This window comes from Sceloporus undulatus, chromosome 3, assembly GCF_019175285.1.
Source record: "Sceloporus undulatus isolate JIND9_A2432 ecotype Alabama chromosome 3, SceUnd_v1.1, whole genome shotgun sequence".
NCBI classification, from domain to species: Eukaryota; Metazoa; Chordata; class Lepidosauria; order Squamata; family Phrynosomatidae; genus Sceloporus; species Sceloporus undulatus.
The window spans coordinates 164,826,223-164,849,066 of NC_056524.1; the positions used below are offsets into that span (position 1 = coordinate 164,826,223).

Below are 22,844 nucleotides of genomic sequence, written 5' to 3' on the forward strand. Positions count from 1 at the left end.
CTCATTTCAAGTGGCACAGAAAATTATTTTTATTATGAAACCTATCTCAATGCAGGAAAATGCCATGTGTGCAGCAGCACTGACTATACATATTTATTAATCAACATACAGTATAATAACTTATGGCAACCCATGAATTTAACAGGGTTTTCTTAGGCAAGGAATAGTCGAAGGAGTTGTGCCAATTCCTTCCTCTGGAATATAGCCTACAGCACCTGGTATTTGTTCAAAGTCTCCCATCCAAGTACTAACCAAGGCTGAGCCTATCAAAATCAGATAGGATCTGGAGTGATCAGGGTACCAAGTTTACATATCCAGAAATCATTTGAAAAGTCGTCATGGAAATAATGATTCTACTTCATGTTCCTCAATTTCTTTCCATTCCCACAATGAATTGTTTTGTCCATAACATGCTTCCATTCTGGCCCCATGAGTAAAATGTTGTATTGCTTGTCATTCTGTTACTGAAGAGGTGGCCACTGAAGACAAGATGAGGTTTATAATCACTTAGAGTTCCAAAAAACATTGCCTATGTTTTAAAAGAACAATATATATTTTTAAAAAAACAACAATATAAATCTTTGAAAGATTCAGTAAAAAAAATTGGATGTCTTGAATAATAGTACATTCTTTGGTTGATCCACTGTGAACAGAAACAGTAAAGTAATGCCCAGCAGACATCACTGCTTCTAAAATGAACTTAAGGTCATTTATCTTTTACTATTTTAATTTGATCACTTGTTCAAAGAATTCATGGCACCACACAAGGCTCCTATTTCTCATTTAACCTTCCAATGACCCTGTAAAGTAATTTTGGCTTCATATGATGGTCTCAAGGTCACTAAATAACCATCACAGCTGAAATAGGGGGTCTAATACTCTAACTATTCTACTATATTGGCAGAATTTCAAAGGGTCCACAGCAGATGTGTATACAGTGGGCCCTTGGTATCTGCTTGAGTTTGGTTCCAGAACCTCCTGTGGAAGCATGGATCCTCAAGTACCATTATAGACAATGGCCTAGTAAAGTGGTGTCACCTATATACAGAGCGCCCTTGCCTTATGTGAGGATCTGTTTCGGACCCCGCCACGCAAGGCAAGTTCCATGTATGGTAGAGCCCCATTGAAACTAATGGGGCTCATGGACACAAAGTTGAGTAGTGTGCACACCATGGGCGCACACTCCATTTCCTCTTCGTCGCGCAGCTTTCATGGCATGCCTTAAAAATGAGTGTCACTAATGTACTGTCTGTACAAAAAATAATAAGAATTTGTTTAAAAAAAATTGCCCAAGCCCTGTTACACACACACACACACACACACACACACACTGTACAGATTCATAATTTAATATCTCCTCTTCAAAATTATTTCCTACGTTAGGTACAGGATTTAGAAAAACCTGTTAAAAGACTGTACTCAACAGTTCATAACACATTAAAAAGGAGGAGACAGTACATAAACATGCTGGACAAAGTGCTTGTGTAGGTGAGAGAAATCTAGCTTCAAGTTCTTAACAACAACCATGTTCACTGGACGCCAGGGACCTCACAGGATTGGCTGCAAGGGTGTATGAGCAGAGGATATTCTATAACTCTAAGCAAAATAAATAAATAAATAAATAAATAAAATAAAATAAAATAAAATAAAATAACATCAGTTGAAGAGAGATGGTTTGCTGGTTATTATTTATTATCTGTCCTAGAATTCTTCTACCGTCCTGGGTCTCTTTTATACTACACAGTTAAGGCAGTCTGACTGTATGGTTCCATTCTATGGAATCCGAGGATTTGTGGTTTGGTAAAGCATTAGATCTCTCTGGCTGATAATTTTAAATAGCCCTCTGTAAACTGCAACGACTAGGCTTTCATACGATGTTCTCATGGCAGTTAAACTGGTATCAAAGTGCACTAACTGTGCAGTATGAATGACAGCTTTTTGAGGACAATGGAACTCAGGAAATGAATAGTTGAGGATAAGTGCAGGAACTGGACTTCTAAAGAGGCTTAACAAGGTACCTCCAATGATGTCTTCCATTATAAGAAAATGTCCAGAAATCACCAAGCAGCAATTGCTCTGACAAACTCCTTGGGGGCAGAATCCTTTCTCCAGCCTCCCACCTACCCTGCCTATTCCCTCTGACATTGACAAATCACTTGTTTGGATCAAAGTTATTTTTTCTTGATCTGTACAGTTCTTTTCTAAGAGCTCATCTTAACAATCCTGCTTTAAAGAGACGTCACACAGAGGGAGTAACCCAAGTAATCCATCACTGTAGAACTCTTCTTCCCTGGAGGATTACCAAAAGCTGAACATCTTTTAGAAGCCTTGTAAATCTTTTAAAACAACTGCCATAGGGCCAACTTTTGGTGCTGTATTGGAAGAAGGGGATGAGTTCACAATGAGCAGGACTTAAACAGATAAATTAAAACAACAACAACCAGAAATTAATGGGAAACCTATAGATTTCAATGGCTTTAGGTATAACTAAGTGTGGTCTTGGAAATGACACCCACTACGCCAAGGGATAAAACAATTATTTTGAGAGAGACACATATCCAGAGGTGTTGGTCATATAGCTATATGGCCAGTGTTGGCCATATAGCAAATCCTGCAACAACAAATTGGGCTGAAGTGGATAGGTTAAAATTGAAATTTTTACTATGCTCAGGAGCAGAGAATTATAGTACTGAAATACTGAGAGCAAGGGTCACCCAGACGACAGATATTAGGTCAGGTCAAATCCTCTGCTCTGGAATGTAAAAAACCCTGAAATGGCTCCTGATTCAAGTTGTTACTCCAAATAAGAGGATATAATGCAGGGACAGTTGGAGACAGTAAAAGGAAAACATAGAGATAACAGTCTGATGGGTACCCATGAGGGATGGAGAAACGTATTCTTCACATCCAATGAGTGTAAAGGGATATATATGTTTAATTTATATATAACCAATGAATATAATTTGTAGTTTTCCTTGTTCAAAGCACTATACAAGACTGGGTTACTTGGAAAACAGGGCTCCAAAATTTGGAAGTTTTCCTCTGGAGATGGCTGCAGGTAAATAAACCATGTTTCCTTTTCAATCGTGCTCCTGGATCTCCCTGGTTCTAAAGAAATCCGCAACAGGGGCAAATAAAATGCACAATATACATATTGCAAACTTTCGAAGCTACACTGGCTTTTTTTTAATTTCCAGTTGCCGCATTATAGCCACAACAGAGGAATCCTAAAGAAAGAGCCAGTGGACTGGGACCTTTCTATTTGAGGTTTCTGGACTGGATTGGCATATTTTACCTCAACATCACCTAATTTTCCTGATACAAAAGCATAAAGGCTTCTTGAGAAATTCAGTGTCCTCCACCTACAAAAGGGGCTTGTGGCCTCTCAAAGGATGGAGACTTGGGAGATTAGCGCATTGGATTTAAAGTGCTTTGGGCGTCATATGATGGTCTCAAGGTCACCAAATAACCATCACAGCTGAAATAGGGGGTCTAATGCTCTAACTATTCCACTATATTAGCAGAATTTCAAAGGGTCCACAGCAGATGTGAACACAGTGGGCCCTTGGTATCCGCTGCAGTTTGGTTCAAAAACCTCCAGTGGATACTAAAATTCATGGATCCTCAAGTACCGCTATATACAATGGCCTAGTAAACTGGTGTCATTTATATACAGTGCCTGACGGGATAAAGGAGCATTTAATTTTCAAAGTGGGTGTTATTGCATTCAGCAGGGGTGAATGCAGCCCATATACAGCCTGGATGTCAGCTGGGCTTATCCTGCACCTTTTCAAGAATGGGATTTTCTCATTTAAAAAAAGGCACACGATAAGCCTGGCTGGCATCCGGGCTGTATATGTGCTGCATTCATGCCGGCACCATTTTGAATGCAATAACACCCATTTTGAAAATTAAATACGCTTTTATCCTTTTGGGAATAAGGCGCAATGAGCTGATCTCCATATTGGATTACAAAGGAAGTTTCTTTTTTGTGTTGCAAATGGATGTTAAATTTCCTGGATTTTGAGAATTTCCCAGTAGCCACATGGCCAGAAGGAGGAGGTTCCAGCCTGCAAGACATACCCCTCCATACCATCTGAATTGAGAACAAAGATAGCAAAATGCAGGCCTATGACTAACATTTTCAGTTTTTTCCCTCCTGTATAGTTTTTAACACCTTGCATGATAAAGAAGCCAGTGCAGCTTTGAAAGCTTGCTACATGTATATTATGCATTTTGGTTGTCCCAATAAAGGTATTACTGTTTGGTGGATTTTTGTTGTTACTAGATCATTTATATTAATGTTTTCTTGTTGTTTCAAGCTGTTTATGACTTGTTGTGACTCTAAAGTGAACCTATAATGTTTTGGGGTGGGTTTTTTTTTTAGCAATATTTGTTCAGAAGAGGTTTGCCTATGCCTCCCTCTGAAGCTGAAAACATATGCCTGCCCAAGATCACCCAGGGGTTTCATGGCTGAGCTGGGAATCCAACCCTGGTCTCCAGAGTCATACTCCAACACTCAGACTACTATGCTATGATCTTTAATTATTTTTTATTACTGCTTTACATGTTTTCTGTTGCTGCTTGCTTGAAACTTTTATGATTAGGTGATGTAAAAATGATGGTAATTATGTATTCAACAACATGGCGCTGATCCAATGAGTACCTGATATACCATAGAAAGCATGAATTAATGTGCACCCATAACCAGTAGCATACTATTGATAGAAAGCAGATGGAATGAACTTGCATATGAAAGAAGGAACATTCCATTAATCACAAGCGTTTGACTAGAGCCTTCTCTGCTGAACTGTGATGAGTCCCTCCACCTATTCCTGTAAGTGAGCAAAACCTATTCTGTTCAGCTTAGTTTGAACAGTCAGCATCCATTCTGTAGCTCATATTTAAACATGTTAACTAAATTAATATGCCTGAAATGTTTTCAGATACCCATATATTCATTTCTGTAAAAGTAAACAGAAGGTTGAAAATTGAATTAATACTTAGCAGGTATACATATGTCTAACACGTTTCAGTGCACTTCTTACCTGCAGTCAGTTAATTGAACCTTGGTCAAATACATTTCATTATCTCTAGTCCTTAAAAGAGCAAATTCTCTTTCCATTTCCTCTCACAGCATTAGGTCTAGGAATACATCTAGGTGCCTTTCCCCAAATACACAATTTCCATAAAGATAAATTTGATGTGAGAAACCATGGAATTTATGTCTATATAAATTTTGCTAAGAACCAAAACATTAAAATCTCTGTGCATGTTTTTTTCTGCAAAGCCCCATAAATGCTTCATTGCTAGGCTGATCACTTAATGAGAAATCCTTTCTGTCAGTGCTGAGAAAGCAAAATGCAATACAGTTGGCCCTTCTTATACACGGATTTTTTATACACGGATTTAAGCATACACGGTTTGAAAATGTTCCAAAAAAGTATAAATTTACCTTGATGTTCCATTTTTTATTTGGGACACCATTTTGCTATGTCATTATACTTAATGGGACTTGAGCATACACGGATTTTGTTATACACGGAGGATCTTGGAACCAAACCCCAGCGTATAACAAGGATCCACTGTACAGTGAAACAACCAGAGTGATGGTGTGGGCTTTGAGAGATTTAAGTCTTCACAGAGCCATAACATTTACTTGGGTGATAGTCACCCTCAGTCAGTCTGACTCCACCTCACAAGACACCTACCAATACTGTTGGGAGAATAATATGGGCAGGGACGTAGCCAGGACTTTGGGAAGGGGGGGTCCAGACTAAGTGCCACCATTATAATGGGGCTTGGCCACGGCGGCGCAGCAACACACACCATTAATTGTATCTAATGGAAGGGGGGTCCGGACCCCCTGGAAACCCCCCCCCCTCGGCTATATTCCTGATATGGGGAGGTAGAGAGCCATGTACACCTCCTTGAGCTCACTGGAGGAAAGGAAATATGTGTGTATGTATGTCTCTATGTTTTTTGTCTAACTTAAACAAAAGTTTTGGGTCCCTGACTATACAACAATGGAAGTTACGCTTAATTTTGTTTTTCCCAGCCATGGCCCACTCACACACCAGATGTGCTTTTTCCATGAGCACAAATATTTTCCAATAAGAACTTTTGAAAATTAGCACTAGCTGTCATGCAGGGGGAAACTATGGACTGCATATACTATACTATTGCCCTCATCTAGATAACCCCCCTATTTAAGTAAAACAAAACCCCAAACAACTACATGCTACTTATTTGACATCTTCAATTTGACCCAAATGGCTCATGACCACTAAGTCACACCTCCAAAATTTTTATTACATTACAACTTAAAATAAGAGGTCCATACTTTATATGCTTGATTCCTAAGAAGATCCCAAGGTAGTTCAGAGATGAAGATGCCAGCCAAAGATGCTGGCGAAACATCAGGAAGAAACTCTTCTAGAACATGGCCACATAGCCCGAAAAACCCACAAAAAACTATGGATACTGGCCATGAAAGCCTTCGACTTCACAAACACAACCTTGCTTATATGTAATTGTTCTTAGGGCCTAGATAACCTTCCATTTCTGGTTGGCCCAGCAGTTGGAAGCTGTTAGATCTATCTGTATCCAACCATGTTTCATTGTATAACTAGTTTTATGACAACTATATATTATTTGCACAAACAAAGGCTTTGATGCTGCCACCATTTCTTTCTTTCTTTTCTTTCATTCAAGAAGTTTTGGTTTAAAGACCTGTACCAGAACAGCAAAAATAATAGGCTGCTAAGACTTTATGGGCAGGTATCCTAGAAAACTTTCTTTGTACTGGCATCTGAGGAAATAATCTCAAGTTTATGAAAGCTCATGCTGCCATCTTTTTTCATTCAGATAATTTCAATGGTGCCACAAGACACCTTTCCATACTGTTTTTCCAGACTAATATGTCTATTTCTTTCAAGTGTGTTGTTATAAATATGTTTAATGTTTATGTTTTTATATACATGAAGCATTTAAGTATTAACATCTAGCAATAATTTATAATAATGATTATAACCATCTATGTATTTATAGAGCAAATTTAGCTTTGCTACACTACATTAACTTGATTAGTGGATTAAGTTACATTCCATTGCATTCCATTTAAAACGGCTCTTTTGATGCCCATTACGGGTCTGTCTGCTTATTCGCACCATTTTGTTAATGGAACATAAAGAGTGTCTTTGATGTGCTCTTTGTAGTGAAGTAAAATGCAGAAGGAAATTGCCTGACCACCCCCTTCAGCATCCTGCTTGTTTCGAACAATCATTACCGGATTGTTTCATCAATATTTTTGTAGAGTGTTGGCCTAGTGATATGCTGCTGAGGTTCAGCCACAACCACAAATATGGCTTAGCCACAACTAGGATGCATAAATTAATTTACAGTACATACAGACTTTTATATTTCTTCATAGCTGAGACACAGGAAAGCAAGAAACTGGATAGTTTGTTTTTTTAAAAAAACTGTCAAGTTGAAAATGCATGTACAGGATTACTAACAGTGAGATCAGCTTTGAATTTGGTGAAAGAAGCCAAGGAGTGCTCCGTCCTCTTTAGGGCTGCATATACACTACAGAAATAATCCAGTAAGACACCACTTTAACTGCCATGGTTCAATGTAATGGACTTCTGGGAATTATAGTTTTATGGAGCCTTCAACAAACTACAAGCTCTAGAATTCCATAGCACTGAGCCATGACAACTAAAGTGGTGTCAAACTGGATTATTTCTGCAGTGTGGATGCAGCCTAAGAATGAGGAGACAGATGATCAACTCAACATAAAATAGACCTAGGGAATCAGAAAGTAGTGAGAAGTCTGAACTGCTTTTCTAATGATTCCCAAGTCCATGGAAGACCAGGGAGAACCTTCACACCTCTCCTGATCTTAAGAAAGGTATGAGCTTCTTTATTTTTCACTAACATTTCATGGCACTTAGAAAAGGAACACACATTCTCTCTGTTTTCTGAATACTCCCAAAGCTCAGCATGATGCAGAGGATGTCATTTATTTATTCATTATTTTATTTATCTCATTTGTATGCCACCTTTCCCCCAGAATGGGACCCAAAGCAGCTCTCAGAGACAGTCAATTAAAGAACCTTCACAATAATTTTTTAAAACAATTAAAATCACCACATAAAACAGTACAAAACTGTGGAAAGGAGTTGTAAAGGGTGGGAGCAGCCACTGTGAAGGGTCTCTCCCATGTCCTCACCAAATGAGCCTGTAGTGTTGGCGGGACTGAGAGAAAGCCCTCCCCTTAGAACTATGGCAGGTTTTTATGGGGAGATGCATTCTTTCTGGATATAAGCCACATAGGGCTTTATAGGTCATGACCAACACTTTGAATTGTGCCTGGAAACAAACCGGTAGCCAGTAAAGCTGTTTTAACAAGGGAGTTTTTAAAAACTCCCTATAACTGGCCCCGGTCACCATTCTGGCCACAGCATTTTGGACCCACTGAAGCTTCCGAACAGTTTCCAAAGGCAGTCCCCCATAGAGCATATAAGGGTAGTCCAATCTTCTCCCCTAGCTGGTGGAAGATAGAAATGAGAGAGAAATGGGAAGCCACCTAATTCACAGTTTGTAAATCAACATGCAAACCACAGTACTTTGGTAACTTCTTCAAATTTTTCACAGCAATTCTCTGATTTAAAGAAAAAAGCATACAAAACCCATAGATTAGAGAAAAGTGCACACAGAAATGAACACATCAGGAAAAAGAATATATAAAATGCATTATATTAAAGGAAATTGCTTACAAGAAGTAATATTATTCAAAACTGCATATAAATGTATGTAGCAGGAAAAAGGTGCACTGAAATGCAAACAAATTTTCATGTAGGCTAAAAAAAACTACAAACTGATATGAAAATGGGTCAGAAGGACTTTAAGCAGAGAAAAACGAGAAACACAAATTTGCAGATTTGTCCATTCCTAGTATGACCATCATGAAACTTGCTGGCTACAAAGATGAGCTAACATTCCTGAACATTCACACCACATTTCATCATCTAATATCCAATGCCTCATGGTGGAAACAATCCATATACTGAGAAGTGAATAATCATGTCCTGAGTGATTAAGAATCATGGGGTATCACACATATTAAGCACTGTCCCACCATGTTTTAAGTTTCAACCCACAATGGAACCCTGAAGTCTGTGTGCCTTCTAAAACCTTTATCTCAGAGTTAGGAGCATGTGTCTTGGAGTTAAGACAGTCCCAGGAGAACTTGATCCTATTTATTCAGGGGACTTCTCTTGCATTTCTAACAAGGTTCTAAGAAGAACCTTCCATGCAGTCATGATTCTCAAAGGAAGAAAAATCAACATCTGGTCTATGATTTACGAATCCTATTCATGCATATCAAAATCAATACCATTCCTGTATGCCAAAAGGTGTCAGGGCAGTCTATGAGTAAAATAAATACTAATAAGTTAAACCATAAAAATAATTTAAACAGACTAAGGTCCTGTATGCACAAGTCAAAAAGCCTGTGCTTTCTCCAGCCTTGTGGATGATGCATGCCATTAGTATTGGCATATGGATTTGGCAGACTGGATGCCAATGCAGTGCATCTAGTTCAATCCCGGACCAAAGGGGCCTTAAGTCAGTCTAGAAAGACTAGCTGCTTGCCACGGGATTTCTTTCTTTCTTTCTTTCTTTCTAGAACGCTATAAAGTTTGCACAGCGCTTTACATAGTAAAGTCCAAATAAAATAAGAAAAAAACAAAACCTGCCAAGCGGTATACAATCTAAATTCTAGGAAATTTTGTAGTGAGAGCCAGCAGGCTGGATAGCTCTATGTACCCTGTCCCTATTTCCCTCATCACATCTGGTGAGAAGAACCCCATCGCAACCTCTGATGTGGAAAGGTGGCACCTGGCCATGTGGGTGTAGCCGGATGCCCTGTTTCTACCTTTACCACTGGTGATGGGGATCTTCCCACCAGACGCAATGGCAGAGGCAGGTATGGGGCACATGGCATTAGCGGGTCCATGGTACAGTGGTGGGTGAATGTGTAAACACTCGCCTGTCACCTCTCACTGACCTGGGGCAGGACCTGGAGCAGAATAGCATGGGCTTTTTCCCAGTTCCTGCCCTGGGTCAGTCCTTGGGGTGTGGTGGTGACGGGCGGATGTTTACATATTTTGCCCATGCTATCCTGCTTAGGGCCAATAAAAATATTAAACATATCAATGAGTTAAAATAAGTTTAAAAGACATAGGCCTCAAACAGATGGCTTTAAGGGGCTGCCGTCAGACCGATCCGGGGGCGGGGTGTTCACATGACACACACACCCAGATTGTGCAGAGGCTGCATCGGGGCTGCCTAACACTGCCCAAACCTGGCTGCAAAAGAAGCGGTTTCTTACCATTCCTTTTCACAGCCTGTTCAGGACAGTGGCAGTGGCCACCCTCAGGACTGTGGCGTCTGGTTGCCATGATCCTGCTGTGTTCGGGGCAGGAGCTGCCTCTGCTGCTCCTTTTGCCACGTCTGCTTTCCCCCAAAACAGTTTTTAAAAGCCTGTGCATAGCAGCATTTGAAGCAAATCAGTAAGACCCAAAAGCTTAAAAAATAGTCATGTTTTTACCTCGTGCCTACATGAAACCAGCACTTGTGCCAAAGAGAAGGCATTCCATAAATGGGGTGGTATGACTGAGAAAGGTCCTCTCCCATGCCCTCAATGGTGGAACACAGAGGAGAGCCACCCCAGCAGACCTCAGTCACATACAGGGAGAAATTCTCCCTTAACAATAATCATAAGAAAAAGAAAAACAAAATAAAAAAGAGGAAGAATTTTATTCATTTACACCCTGCATTTCTCCCAATAATGTGACTCAAGGCAGCTAACAACAAGTATTGAGTTCCAAGCTATCTAGGATTTAAATGACATAACAAGCACCTTGAATTCAGACCAGAAATATACTAAAAAGCATTTCTCTCTCCTTCTCCTTATGTTGAGTTTGAAACAATTCAAAAAGTAATTTGTTTGGAATAGTTTGGTAACTTGAGTAATGGTGCTGAGTGCCAATTAATGTTGTTGCTCTACTGAATCTGCTCTGGAAATACAATGGGCTGGATACAGAATTTGATACACTTAGTCCAAACCTAAAGAAATCAAGGGGATAACTTAGTCATTGTTCAACTCAAGTCTCCATTGATTTCATTAGGTCTATTTCAAGTATGATTATATCTCAGTCCAAACTACTTTATGGAAAGATGGGCTATAAATGCATCATTTTTTTAAAAAAGGTGGTAGATTATAACTGGACTGTTTAAGGTATAGTTCTGTAATGTAGATTTCAGTCTGTATGTGAAACTCTTCTGTGAACTGACAAAGAATAGCATTGCCACAGTTGCTTCTAAATGCTAGTCTTTGTACTGCTTTTCTTCTGAATATCTCCCACTCTGTCTTCTGCCCACAGTGGGGAAAAGTTAGTGTATGGCTGAGTTTTAAAACACAACTTTGCAACAATGAAAGACACTTCATAGATGTCAAATACGTTGACAGCATTATTGATAATCAGTTCTGAGAAAAGTCCTGTTCTTAGAAGTTTATTCACCAAGCCTCATAATAATATCTCCAACTTTACTCATATAATTATTCTGAAACAAGTTATGAATAATCTTTGCAGGATAAGTATCAAGGTATGTTGTTATCCTACCCCTTTATCTCTGTGAATACAGGAACATGCCTGATTTTGCCCTTCTAATCTCCACTAATCTGCTCAGTGACAGAGTGTTATGTTGACATATATTATAAGGACACATCAAGGAGGGAGGCAAAGAGTAAACACAGACACTGCTAGCTCTGCTAAATCAGGAACCAGTGGATTGTAGACTTGCTTGAGTAGATTAGGATCTGGTGCCTTTGGAGAAATGTCTTGAACATTTTGCAGCAGGTCATATAAAATATTTAATTGTAGCTTTAACTGAGGGCTTTGATGGTCTTTCTCAAAAACTAAGAGTCAAGAAGGAGGTTACAAAACTAGTCACATCAGAAGGCTTTGTCTAACATGATGATGAATGCAGAGAGGGATATTATACTGTGCCTGTTCCTTAAGATGTCAGATGTGGCTATGGTGACATACACTTTAGTTACACATTTGTATTTCTCTCTACGTGGGACTGCCTTTAAAGAGCGTTTGGAAAGTTCAGCTGGTGCAAAGAGCTCCAGCCAGATTATTAACTGGGATGGGCTACATGGGGCCAAAACACACGGGCCAAATAAGGCAGCTTCCGGCTGCCGTGGGAGCATATAACGCATATCCCCAAAGTGGTGGGACGCTGCTGTAGTTCACTGATCTGGTTCTTTGGACAAAATAATCTGGCTCCTCCTTTAAGCCCCTTGCCTGGAGTGCTTTTTCTGGAACCCATTTCTGCAGATTCCACATGTGAGAGCCATTGATATATGAGTTGGCCTTTGCTGATCATTCTTCCTCCTTCTTTCTCCAGAGAAAAATGCTGAATGAGGCTGAGGATGTATACTATACATTTGTAACAGAATCCATATGGGAAGAAGAGACTTTTCCCCCAGCCTGAAAGCATATGGATATTTTTCTGTCCTGAAGTATACTCTGAACATTATTAGTTAGATTGTTAGACCCAACTAGATCAGACCACTGAATCAATTACTGAATGGCAAGTCACCACTTATGTACATCTAATTGGGTCTAGCTACTGGATCTAGAAAGGAATCATCAGTGCCAATATTTCATCTCGAACAATCCATGAAACTGTTTAAATTCATAGATTAACATTTTTGGTAAACTAAAGATTGACATGTGCATATGAAAGTACAGAATGCCTTATACACCATATAACTGAAAAGAGTACACTCTGCCCGAACCATTAGTGCAACAATGAAAGCTGGTCCAGCATGTTACCTACATGTACGTAAACATCTATGAGAAGCTATGAAGTCAGAGATGCAACAGAGAAAGAGCATGGCATAAATAATGTAAAAGAGGCACATGACTGAGCTACTGTAAAAAGTACATTTACAAACACTCCAAAGTGAAGTACCATCCCACCCTGGGATGTTTTAAATGACTGCAGATATTAGAACAATGGTCAAAAACACACCGCAGAAATAATTCAGTTTGAGACCGCTTTAACTGCCCTAACTCAAGGCTAAGAATTCTGGGAACTGCAGTTTTTTGAGACATTTAGCCTTCTCTGTCAGAGAGTGCAAGTACCACAATAAACTACAATTCCCAGGAATCCTCAGCACTGAGCCAGGTCTCCAACTGGATTAAATCTGCAGCGTATTTTGGACCAAAGGCACTTATGCTAAAGAAGAAAGCCAACAGCAACTTAATGGTAGCAACTGAAGTTGGCTTAGATGCAAAGGACAATATAACTAATTCTGCATGGCCAAGAAGCTTCTCTACCAGCACCGTGCCCCCATCTCACATTACCAAAACTACTTCTGATACCAAACTAATTTGGGAGAAGGCTGAAGTCACTCTTTGGAGCCTGGCCAAAGACATGTCAGATTAAAGTAAAGGTATTTTAAATTCATATAATGCAGCCTAATCCCTTTGGTTACAAATAATTTAAGAAAATTGTGAGGAAATCTCCTATTGACTTTAATAGATTTCAATCAGGTTGCAATCCTACATAAATCTTAAGCAAGTTATTACTCTGATCCTGCCAGGAATGTGCTGAGTCCAATCATTTTTGGACTAGAGAAACAAAAGCATTTCCTTCATCCATAACAGTTAGTAAGATAAATAGGCAGCCTGAGGAAAACGATGGGACACTAGTGAAACTAAATATAGGGTGAGCCAAATTTCTCCTCATAAGCTTGTGCTACAGTGGTAACGTGAAAAGATCTCTCCCTCTGTACAATCAAAGTGATTATATTCTTTAAAGCACAGACGCTATTTTAGAAGTGAATTGATTATCCTTCGTCAAGGCCAGCATCAAGCAATTTAACAACTCTCTAGTTACTTCTTATAAAATTTCTGTAGGTGCTCTTCAAAATACAAAGCATTGCAAACCTTTTGTTCAAGACATTTACTCCACCGATAAAGCTATATGCAGAGTTTTTAAAAGACTTTATTTCAAACATGTAAATATTTATAACTCTTGAGACAGATAACATTCTTTGAGTGAGGAAAGGATATGAATAATCTCAATTTATGCTTTCCATGTCACTGACACTCCTCCCCCACTACCTATTATTGTAAAGCTGCAGTTCCTTCTCTGCTAGATTTTACATTACTTGTCAATAAAGGCTGGACTAGGTTCTACTTACCTTCCATAAGCAAAGCGTCTGTCTTTATGATGATCTCCAAATGTGTCCCAGAGCCTGAGAGAAACACTTACTTCATCAACAACATCACGAGAACGTTCAAGAACCTGAAAGATGAACATTTCTGCTTGTTTAAGGCTTATAGCAAATAATTATCTGAAGAAAAGTCTGAAAGTACAGTAAACCTCTAGAGCAGTCTTTTCCAACCTAGTGTACACAGATGCTATTGGATTATAAATTTCTATCACCTCTGACCAGCATGACCAATAATCAGGAATGGTAGGACTTGTATCCCCAAACAACTGGAGGTCCTGGGTATAAGAAGGTACAGTTCAGACTATCTGACTAGAGAGCTTACCAGCAGTCTGACATGATAGCTGAATTAACAAATCATGACTTGTGATTTGCTGTAAACATGGCCAGATTAATTTAGCTGAAATCAGTAAGATAAGTTAGGTCACTTTTGGTTTGAAAGAAAGATTTCTTCTAAGCTTAAAATGGCCTAGCCATCCCCACCCCCATGCACCAAAGCTGCCCCCCACAATGCCTGGGGGATGTTTGGGAGCAATTTTTTATTTATTTAAAAGGTTAAAAAATGGGGTACACTTTTGCCCTGCTATGTACTGCTCTACAAACTAGCAGCATTACGTGTACTTCCTCTCAACCATCAACGCTAGAAGTTAGAATGACAAAGAAGAGGGCTGTGAATTAAAATAGAGCAACCCACTTGCTTAGGTGCACCCAAGCCAACTGTGTTCTGGAACTGAATGAACAAACAGCTCTTTTTAAAAATGCTGTTTTTATGGCCCACTCTGAGAGTGACATGTTTATTCAAAGACATATAAATATAGACCAAATAAATAAATAAAGCAACAAAATAAAGATCTGCCTATTTGGAATGAAATGGTTCAAAATCTGTGCTGACAAGAAGCTACACTACTGGCCTGTTTTGGAACTACTCCTCTTTCAGGTATCTAAACAGATGGCTTCATCAACCACTTCTCAATTGGGAGTTCAAAGTAACAGAACTTAAAAGCTAGCTAATTAGTAACTGGGAGAAGAGCCAATGTAGTTTAGAGGTCTGAGCTTTGGACTATGACTCTGGAGAACAGTGTTTGAATTTCCGTTAGCCATGGAAAGCCACTGGTTGACTCTGGGCAAGTTGCGCTCTCTCAGCCTCAGAGGAGGGCCAGGGAAAATCCTCTCTGAATAAATCTTGGCAAGAAAGCCCCATCATAGGTTCACCTCAGAAACGACTTGAAGGCACAAAACAACAATTAGATCAATGCCAAGGAAAACCTATCATTTGTGCACAACTTGTCAAAACTGAGAATACATACCTCTTGGCAAACCCGATACTGATCAATTGCCCAGACGGTTGGTACATGAGTTGCCAGAAGCTGATATTGGGTCAGGGTGGTATTACATGCTCTTGCACAGATTAAACGTGTCTTCCCCACTGCGTTGTCACCAACCACCACACACTTGATGGTTTCAACGTTAGGTCTTTCGTAGTCCATGTCAGCATCCATCTACCAAAGACTGTAACAAGACAATAACACTGCCTTCTTAGACCACAGGGAATCCTACAGCAGAGTTCTGCTTCTTTGACTTGCTCTAAGGCAAAGGCTGAAGTGGAGACTAAACTGTGCTACTGTCAAAGCTGATTTATATACCCCACACAGTTCATAAAACCCAAGCAGTTGTTTTGACCTCCAATGCTTTTCTTCCTGCTAGTGTGTTATTTTCTGCATGGTTTTCTATAAACACAAACTTGCTTAATGAAGATAAAGCATGGTGAACCCAGAGCTGCTGCCAGCACCAAACAGCAGCAGCTCCAGGTTTACAGTTTCTTCACACTTTATGCTGCAATCATGTTTACACTATTATTACCACTTGGCAAACACAGAAGGTGAAGTGTTCCTAAAGCACTTTTAAAAAAAAAGTTTTGAAAAAAAATTATAGAAATGAAACAGTTACAACAAGGAAGAAGGCAGAAACAATGCTTTAAATTCTAGTTAAAAACAGATTAATAGAAATCAGTAATTTTTTTAGGCTCATTAAAACTGAGTACAGAAGAAAATGAATTTTGCTCATTTTAATTTGAATACTGTTGTTGATTTTCAATGTTCTCTATTAGATATACACTGGACAGGTACCAAGGGTCCTGTACACAACTAGACTTCAAAACTATGCATTCCATAGTATTAAAGAACACATGCTTCATCCTTACACTTTTGGTTGTTCCAATGGCATAGTGTAAAGCTTCTTCCACTTACAGAAACCCTTTCTTTCTTGCACAAATGTAATATTTTGATTCCATGTGCACAAGCCATGGCATAAGCTGTTGCATAACTGACATCTTAATTCAGGTAGGTGTGTGCTTGCATTAGTTATTGCACTAGTGTTTCTGTACAGCCACTAGCAGTGCAACACCACTTCATGTATTTTCCTCCCACTAAACTAATATTAAATGCAACCCTTTGTGTTAGCTGTGAAAAATACTAGGATGGAAAAGGAAACTATCACACACAATATGATAAAGTGGGCACAAGAACTTGGACATACAATCGCATTAGATAGTTGGGAAAACTCGTGGAGGAAGACGTGTAAATTCACTGTATCGCAAGATTTGAAGGAGAATTATATTAAGGTCTATAATAGATGGTACTACACTCCAGTTAGAATAGCTAAAATGTCCAATTCACATAATGATAGATGCTGGAAATGTATGAATGAAAAAGGTTCATATTTGCATATGTGGTGGGGTTGCAGAAAAATTAAGAAGTTCTGGGGAAAAATACACAGTGTATTACAAAAAATATTTAATGTAAGGTACCCTTTGATACCCGAACTGTATCTGCTTAATATGACTACTCATTTGGGTAAAGAATTAGAGAAAACCCATTGGAGGATTATGTTGTATTGTATATCCGCGGCAAGAATTTTGCTGGCAAGATATTGGAAGAACAAGAAGGTACCAAATATAGAGGAATGGCTTCAGAAAGTTCTTGATCTAAAAGAAATGGACAATCTGACAATGTTATTAAGAGGTAGAGAGAAAGGGGATAAGGACAGGTTACTCACCTGTAACGGTATTTCTTCGAGTGGTCATCTGCGAATTCATACAAATGGGTTTTACTGCGCCTGCGCAGTGCTGTTCGGATACTTCTAGAATCACTGGGCAAAGTACACTTTGCAACATATAGAAACTTTTTGGCGGTAACCCCGCCCCCCTCCTATAAAGCCCCGGTTCCCGCTCTTTTCCCCAGTTCCAAATTTTTTCCAGCCAAGTAGGCGATGTAAGACATAGCCAAAGTGAGCAGGACACCGAGGGGAGGATGGGCGGGATTTGTATGAATTCGCAGATGACCACTCGAAGAAATACCGTTACAGGTGAGTAACCTGTCCTTCTTCTTCGTGGTCTCTGCGAATCATACAAATGGGTTTAGACTGACAAGTTTAGGTATACGGCGGAGGGAGTGTCCTGAAACCCAAGCTATGGTAAACCGAGGTAATTTTATTACAACAATAAACTGTGAACCATCAAAGAGTCAGTCCTGTTTTTTGCACAACATATCAAATGCAGACATAACATGCAAGGCATAAGAAGGGCATGTAGGGTCACGCACGACCATACCCATTGGCATTGTGCAAGCATAACCCACAGTTGCAGTGAAATAATAACTTTGCAGAACCTGAGGAGGAATTGTAAGGTCATGCAAGACCAATCTCCCTGAAAGCGAACACAAGTGAGCACATTATGGACCAATTAACAGGCACAAGACCCACAATAAGTCATCAGTGCAACCCAGAAACCAAGACAGCCCTCCCAAAGGCTGCGTCCCGAATTGCCCTGGTGTCCAGCCTATAATGTTTTATAAAAGTCAATGGCTGGGACCAAACAGTAGCCTTGCAAACATCATCTAAAGGAATGCCAGCCAGAAAGGCAGAGGACGTTGCAACCGCCCTGGTTGCGTGCGAATGGACCTTGGCCGGTACCGGTTTCCCCGACAGTTCATAACAAAGGCGTATGGTGCTGGCCACCCATTTCGAGAGTCTCTGGGGCGACACCGGCAAGCCTTTCCTCGGTTCCGAATAACATTGGAAGAGTCTTTCGGAACGGCTCGAACCCATAGTCCTGTCCAAATAGAAGGCCAAGGCTCTCCTAACGTCCAGCATATGGAGGCTACGTTCCTCCACAGTTGACGGGTTCAAAGCCAAGGTCGGCAACACAATGTCCTGACACATGTGGAAGAGGGAGACCACCTTAGGTAGGAAGGTGATATCAGTCCGGAGCACCACCTTGTCCTTGTGGAACCGGAGGAATGGTTCATCCCTCCGCAGGGCACAAAGTTCTCCTGCCCGGCGAGCCGAGGTAATGGCCACCAAGAAGACTGTCTTCCAAGTTAGAAGTCTTAAGTCCGTTGTGGCCAAGGGCTCAAAGGGCTTGGATTGGAGGGCGGACAATACAATCTCCAAACTCCAAGCCGGGGCAGGGAGAGAAATCTGAGGGTAGAGGTTATTACACCCTTTTAGAAAGTTTTTTACCAAAGGGTCCCTGAAAAAGGAAGGCAAACCATCATACTGAAAATGAGAACAAATAGCAGACAGATAACATTTGATGGATGAGAGACACAGCCCCGCATCCAGCAATGACATCAGAAAGTCAAGCACCACTGGCACAGTGATGCTCTCTGCCGATAGATTCCTTTCAGCAAGGAAGGAAAGGAACCTCTTCCATTTGGAGGCATAGGATCTCTGAGTTGCAGGCCTATGCGCGGCACGGATCACCCTCCGCACCGAAGGTGTCAGCGCCGTCAATGCAGGAGCCTCCAAGCCACCATCGGCAGCAAGTCGATGTCGGGATGCCGAACTCTCCCCTCTTGGAGGGTGAGAAGGTCCGGCCTCGGCTCCAGTCGGAGAAACTTGCCGTTGGAAAGGTGGAGAAGAAGTGGAAACCACGGTTGTCTCGGCCACCACGGGGTGATGAGGATCGCGTCGACTCTCTCCCTCGACATCTTGGACACCACCCTGGTCAACAGCGGAAACGGGGGGAAGGCATAAATCGTTTCCCGGGACCAGTCGAAGGCGAATGCATCTCCGAGAGGACTCTCGTGTCGCATCCGAGAACAGAACTGGGGACAGTGGGTGTTGGAGGCTGTCGCAAACAGATCGACCTGGGGGGTTCCCCACCTGCAAAATAGGTCGGCGACTGTCTCTGGGTGAAGCCGCCACTCGTGACAGGTTGATGTCCTGCTGAGTTGATCTGCTAGGGTGTTTTCTTCTCCTGGTAAGTGAATCGCCTGGAGAAGTATGTGTCTGCAGATGCACCAGTCCCAGATCCTCAACGTGATGTCCAGAAGGGTTCTGGATTTGGTGCCTCCCTGCTTGTTGACATAGAACATTACCGTTGTATTGTCGGTCCTGAGCAGAATCACTTTGCCTGTGACGGTGGGTTCGAACGCCTTGAGCACCTTTTCGACAGCCAACATCTCGAGCACGTTTATGTGCAGCGAACGCTCCTGCAGGGACCACTTTTCTCTCACACATAGGTCCCGAAGGTGTGCACCCCAGCCTTCCATCGACGCATCCGTCGTTAGGGTCATTTGTGGTTGAGGCTGGACGAAGGGCATACCTATGCACACGTTTTGGGAGTCTAGCCACCATAAGAGGGAGGAAGTCACGGCCCTCGGTACGGTGAGCCATATGTTTGGCGAGTCTGTCAATGGGTTGAACACGGAGAGGAACCATGACTGAAGCGGCCTGAGGCGCAGTCGTGCCCATGGGGTAACGAATGTGGTGGAGGCCATGTGCCCCAATGCAACCTGGATGTCCCTGGCTTTGAGTCTCCTGCTCAAGTGGACGGTGCGCACTGCGGTTGACAGGGCCTGAAAGCGGTCCTGAGGAAGGTAGGCCATCGACTCTTCGGAGTCGAGCACGGAGCTGATGAATCGGACCTGTTTGGATGGGGTCAAGTGGGACTTTTCCAGGTTGACTACCAGTCCCAAGTCCGACAAGACGTTTAGAGTAAAGTGGATTGCATCCTGGAGCTCCAGTCTTGACGGAGCTGTCAGCAGCCAGTCGTCGAGGTAAGGAAAAACACTGAATCCCCTCTGATGGAGATAGGCTACCACTGGGGCCATGCACTTCGTGAAGACTCGAGGAGCTGTGGCCAACCCGAATGGGAGCACATTGTAGTGGTAGGCGACGGAGCCTATGGCGAAGGCGAGGAATCTGCGGTGGGAATCCCTTATCCCGACGTGAAAATAAGCGTCCTTCAGGTCCACCGTTGCGAACCAGAGGTCCTGCTGGAGCAGAGGCAGAATGGAAGCCAGCGTTACCATGCGAAACCGTCTATATCTTAAGAACGAGTTCAGTTCCCTTAAATCCAGTATGGGTCTGATTCCTCCATCTGGCTTAGGAACCGTGAAATATCTGGAGAAAAAGGCTTTGGGCCATAAATCCGGAGACAAGGGAGAGATGGCCCCTTTTTGAAGGAGGGAGCGCACTTCGTCGAGAAGGGTGCCCGAGGGGGCAGTAGAAATGAAAGCTCCGGTGGGCGGGAGCTCTTCGAACTCGAGGGTATAGCCCCTTCGGACGATGTTTAAGACCCAAGAATCGGAAGATATAGAGGCCCATGTGTTGGCAAAGGGCCTAAGGATGTCAAGAAAAAACAAACTAGAGGAGGCGAAGTGCGCTGGGGATCTTCATGCCCTTTTCTTCCCCTGGTCGGGCTCCTGTCGGCGGTTCTTTCGGTACCGAGACTGGTTGCGACGGCCCGAGGAAGATGACTGCTGAGAGGGGTAGCCCTGCCGCTGTGACCCCTGTTGATGGAACTGACGTTCCTGATAGGGAGACCTCTGGAACTGACCTTGGTGATGTTGCCAGGGCCGAAGACGCTTGCGGAAGGAAGAGGGGCCCGGTGTGGACATGCCATGCTTGCGAGCAGCCGCCTTCATGCGGAACTTCTTGTTAAGCCGCTCGTCCGTGTCGGTGTGGAACAACCCCGAACCGTCGATAGGCATGTCCTCGATAGTGGACCTCACGCTCTGATTGAGGTCGGAGCCGCGGAGCCAGGCGTGCCTTCTCAACGCGATGGAGGCCGTCATAGCCCTTCCAACGCATTCCGTGACGTTCCTAGCCGCAGTGATCAGGCAGCTGCCAATCGAGTGGGTCTCATCCCTGATCTCTGTCAGGGTCCTCTGCACCTCATCAGGAACGTCCGGCACAATCGGGGAGATGCCCTCCATCAATGTCTAGACATAAACTCTCATGCAGGCCGTATAACTAGTGGCTTTCGCCGCCAGTGCCGCTGCTGCATATGCCTTCTTGGCCAGGGCGTCTATCTTTCTGGCCTCCTTATCAACCGGTGAGGTGGTCTGGCACAGGGTGGAGGTCTGTTGAGCTCCTTCCACTATAGCCGAATTCTGGCGAGGATGTGACATGAGCCACGGAGCATTGGGAGCCGTGACCTTGTATAGCGACTCTATCTTCCGTGGGGGCCCGAGGGGAGACGAAGGAGAGTCCCAGGAACGCTTGAGGATCGTTTCCAAGGATGGCAAAAATGGGACACATGGGGGTGTTGGGACCCGGCCATGGACCCGACGTTCGACTGGGTCTGCTGCATCTGCCTCCGGGTAAACCAGGTCGATGTCCAGGGCCCTGGACATCTTAATGATGTGCTCCGCGAAGGAACGGACATAATCCGATGGGGAGGCTGCCTCTGGGTAGTGGAGATCCTGCGGCGATTGACGCGGGAGGTCTTCCACATCTGAAGGGTCTTCCGTCTCGACCGAAGCATCCGCCTCGGAATCGGAGGACTCCACCTGGACAACGATATTGCGTCTAGGTCTGTCAGCTGGTCGCGGTGACGGCTGGAGCAATGCAGCTCTGGAAGCTGGAACGGAGTCCCGCTGGCGTTTGTCTAGCTGCGAGCCCTCTCGGGGACGGTCACGGGGGCGATCGCGAGAGGGCACCTTGGACATCGCGACTTCCCTGGACACCTTTAGGTAGAACTGGTCTGCCTCGGAGTCGTAAAATATACCCTCATCAGCGGGCACCGGCGAAGGAGACAGGGGAGCTGGCGACGGTGACCTCGGGGGCCGATCACTCCGCGCTGGAGAACGAAGAGCTGGGGATGGAGACCGCGAGGGAAAATCCCGAGAAGGAGATCTCGAAAGCCTATCCCGGGGTTCTTCCACATTCGAGAGGAGAAAGGGCACGGTTGTTGTCGCCGAAGGTCCAGGGGTCGACAAAGTTTGCTGAGCCTCCCTGGGTGAAGGTCTATCGGATACAACCGACAGGGTGTCCCGCCTTGGAGAATCCGTCCGGATGCGAGGGCGGGTTGGGGGCTCTGGTTCCTTAGTCACCTCAGGCTCCTTGCGAGGACGATCCTTAGAGTGCTTTGACCTCTTGGAAGCCGTAGCCTCCGAAGCTGAATCCGATGCCTTCCTCTTCTTGGATGACGCGGAGCCCCGCGGAGCATCCGGAGGGAAGAAGGGGATAGGTGACTCCGTGAGCCTTCCCCCCGGTCTGGGTGCATCCTCCTTACGGGGGG

At 42.9% G+C, this 22,844-nt stretch overlaps 1 protein-coding gene across 10 annotated transcripts in view; it reads right to left on the reverse strand.

The window, feature by feature from the left end:
- Positions 1 to 22,844, reverse strand: part of RHOBTB1 (Rho related BTB domain containing 1) — a 112,734-nt gene that overhangs the window by 34,138 nt on the left and 55,752 nt on the right. For all 10 annotated transcript variants that reach the window (XR_006102940.1, XR_006102939.1, XR_006102941.1 and 7 more), the window contains 2 exons: positions 15,625 to 15,826; positions 14,288 to 14,391 (listed from right to left, as the gene is read on the reverse strand). Coding sequence is in view for 6 of the 10 variants with exons in the window: in XM_042458230.1 (XP_042314164.1) it covers positions 14,288 to 14,391; positions 15,625 to 15,816 (296 nt within the window). In the remaining 4 variants the exon portion in view is untranslated. The remainder of the gene's footprint in view (positions 1 to 14,287; positions 14,392 to 15,624; positions 15,827 to 22,844) is intronic.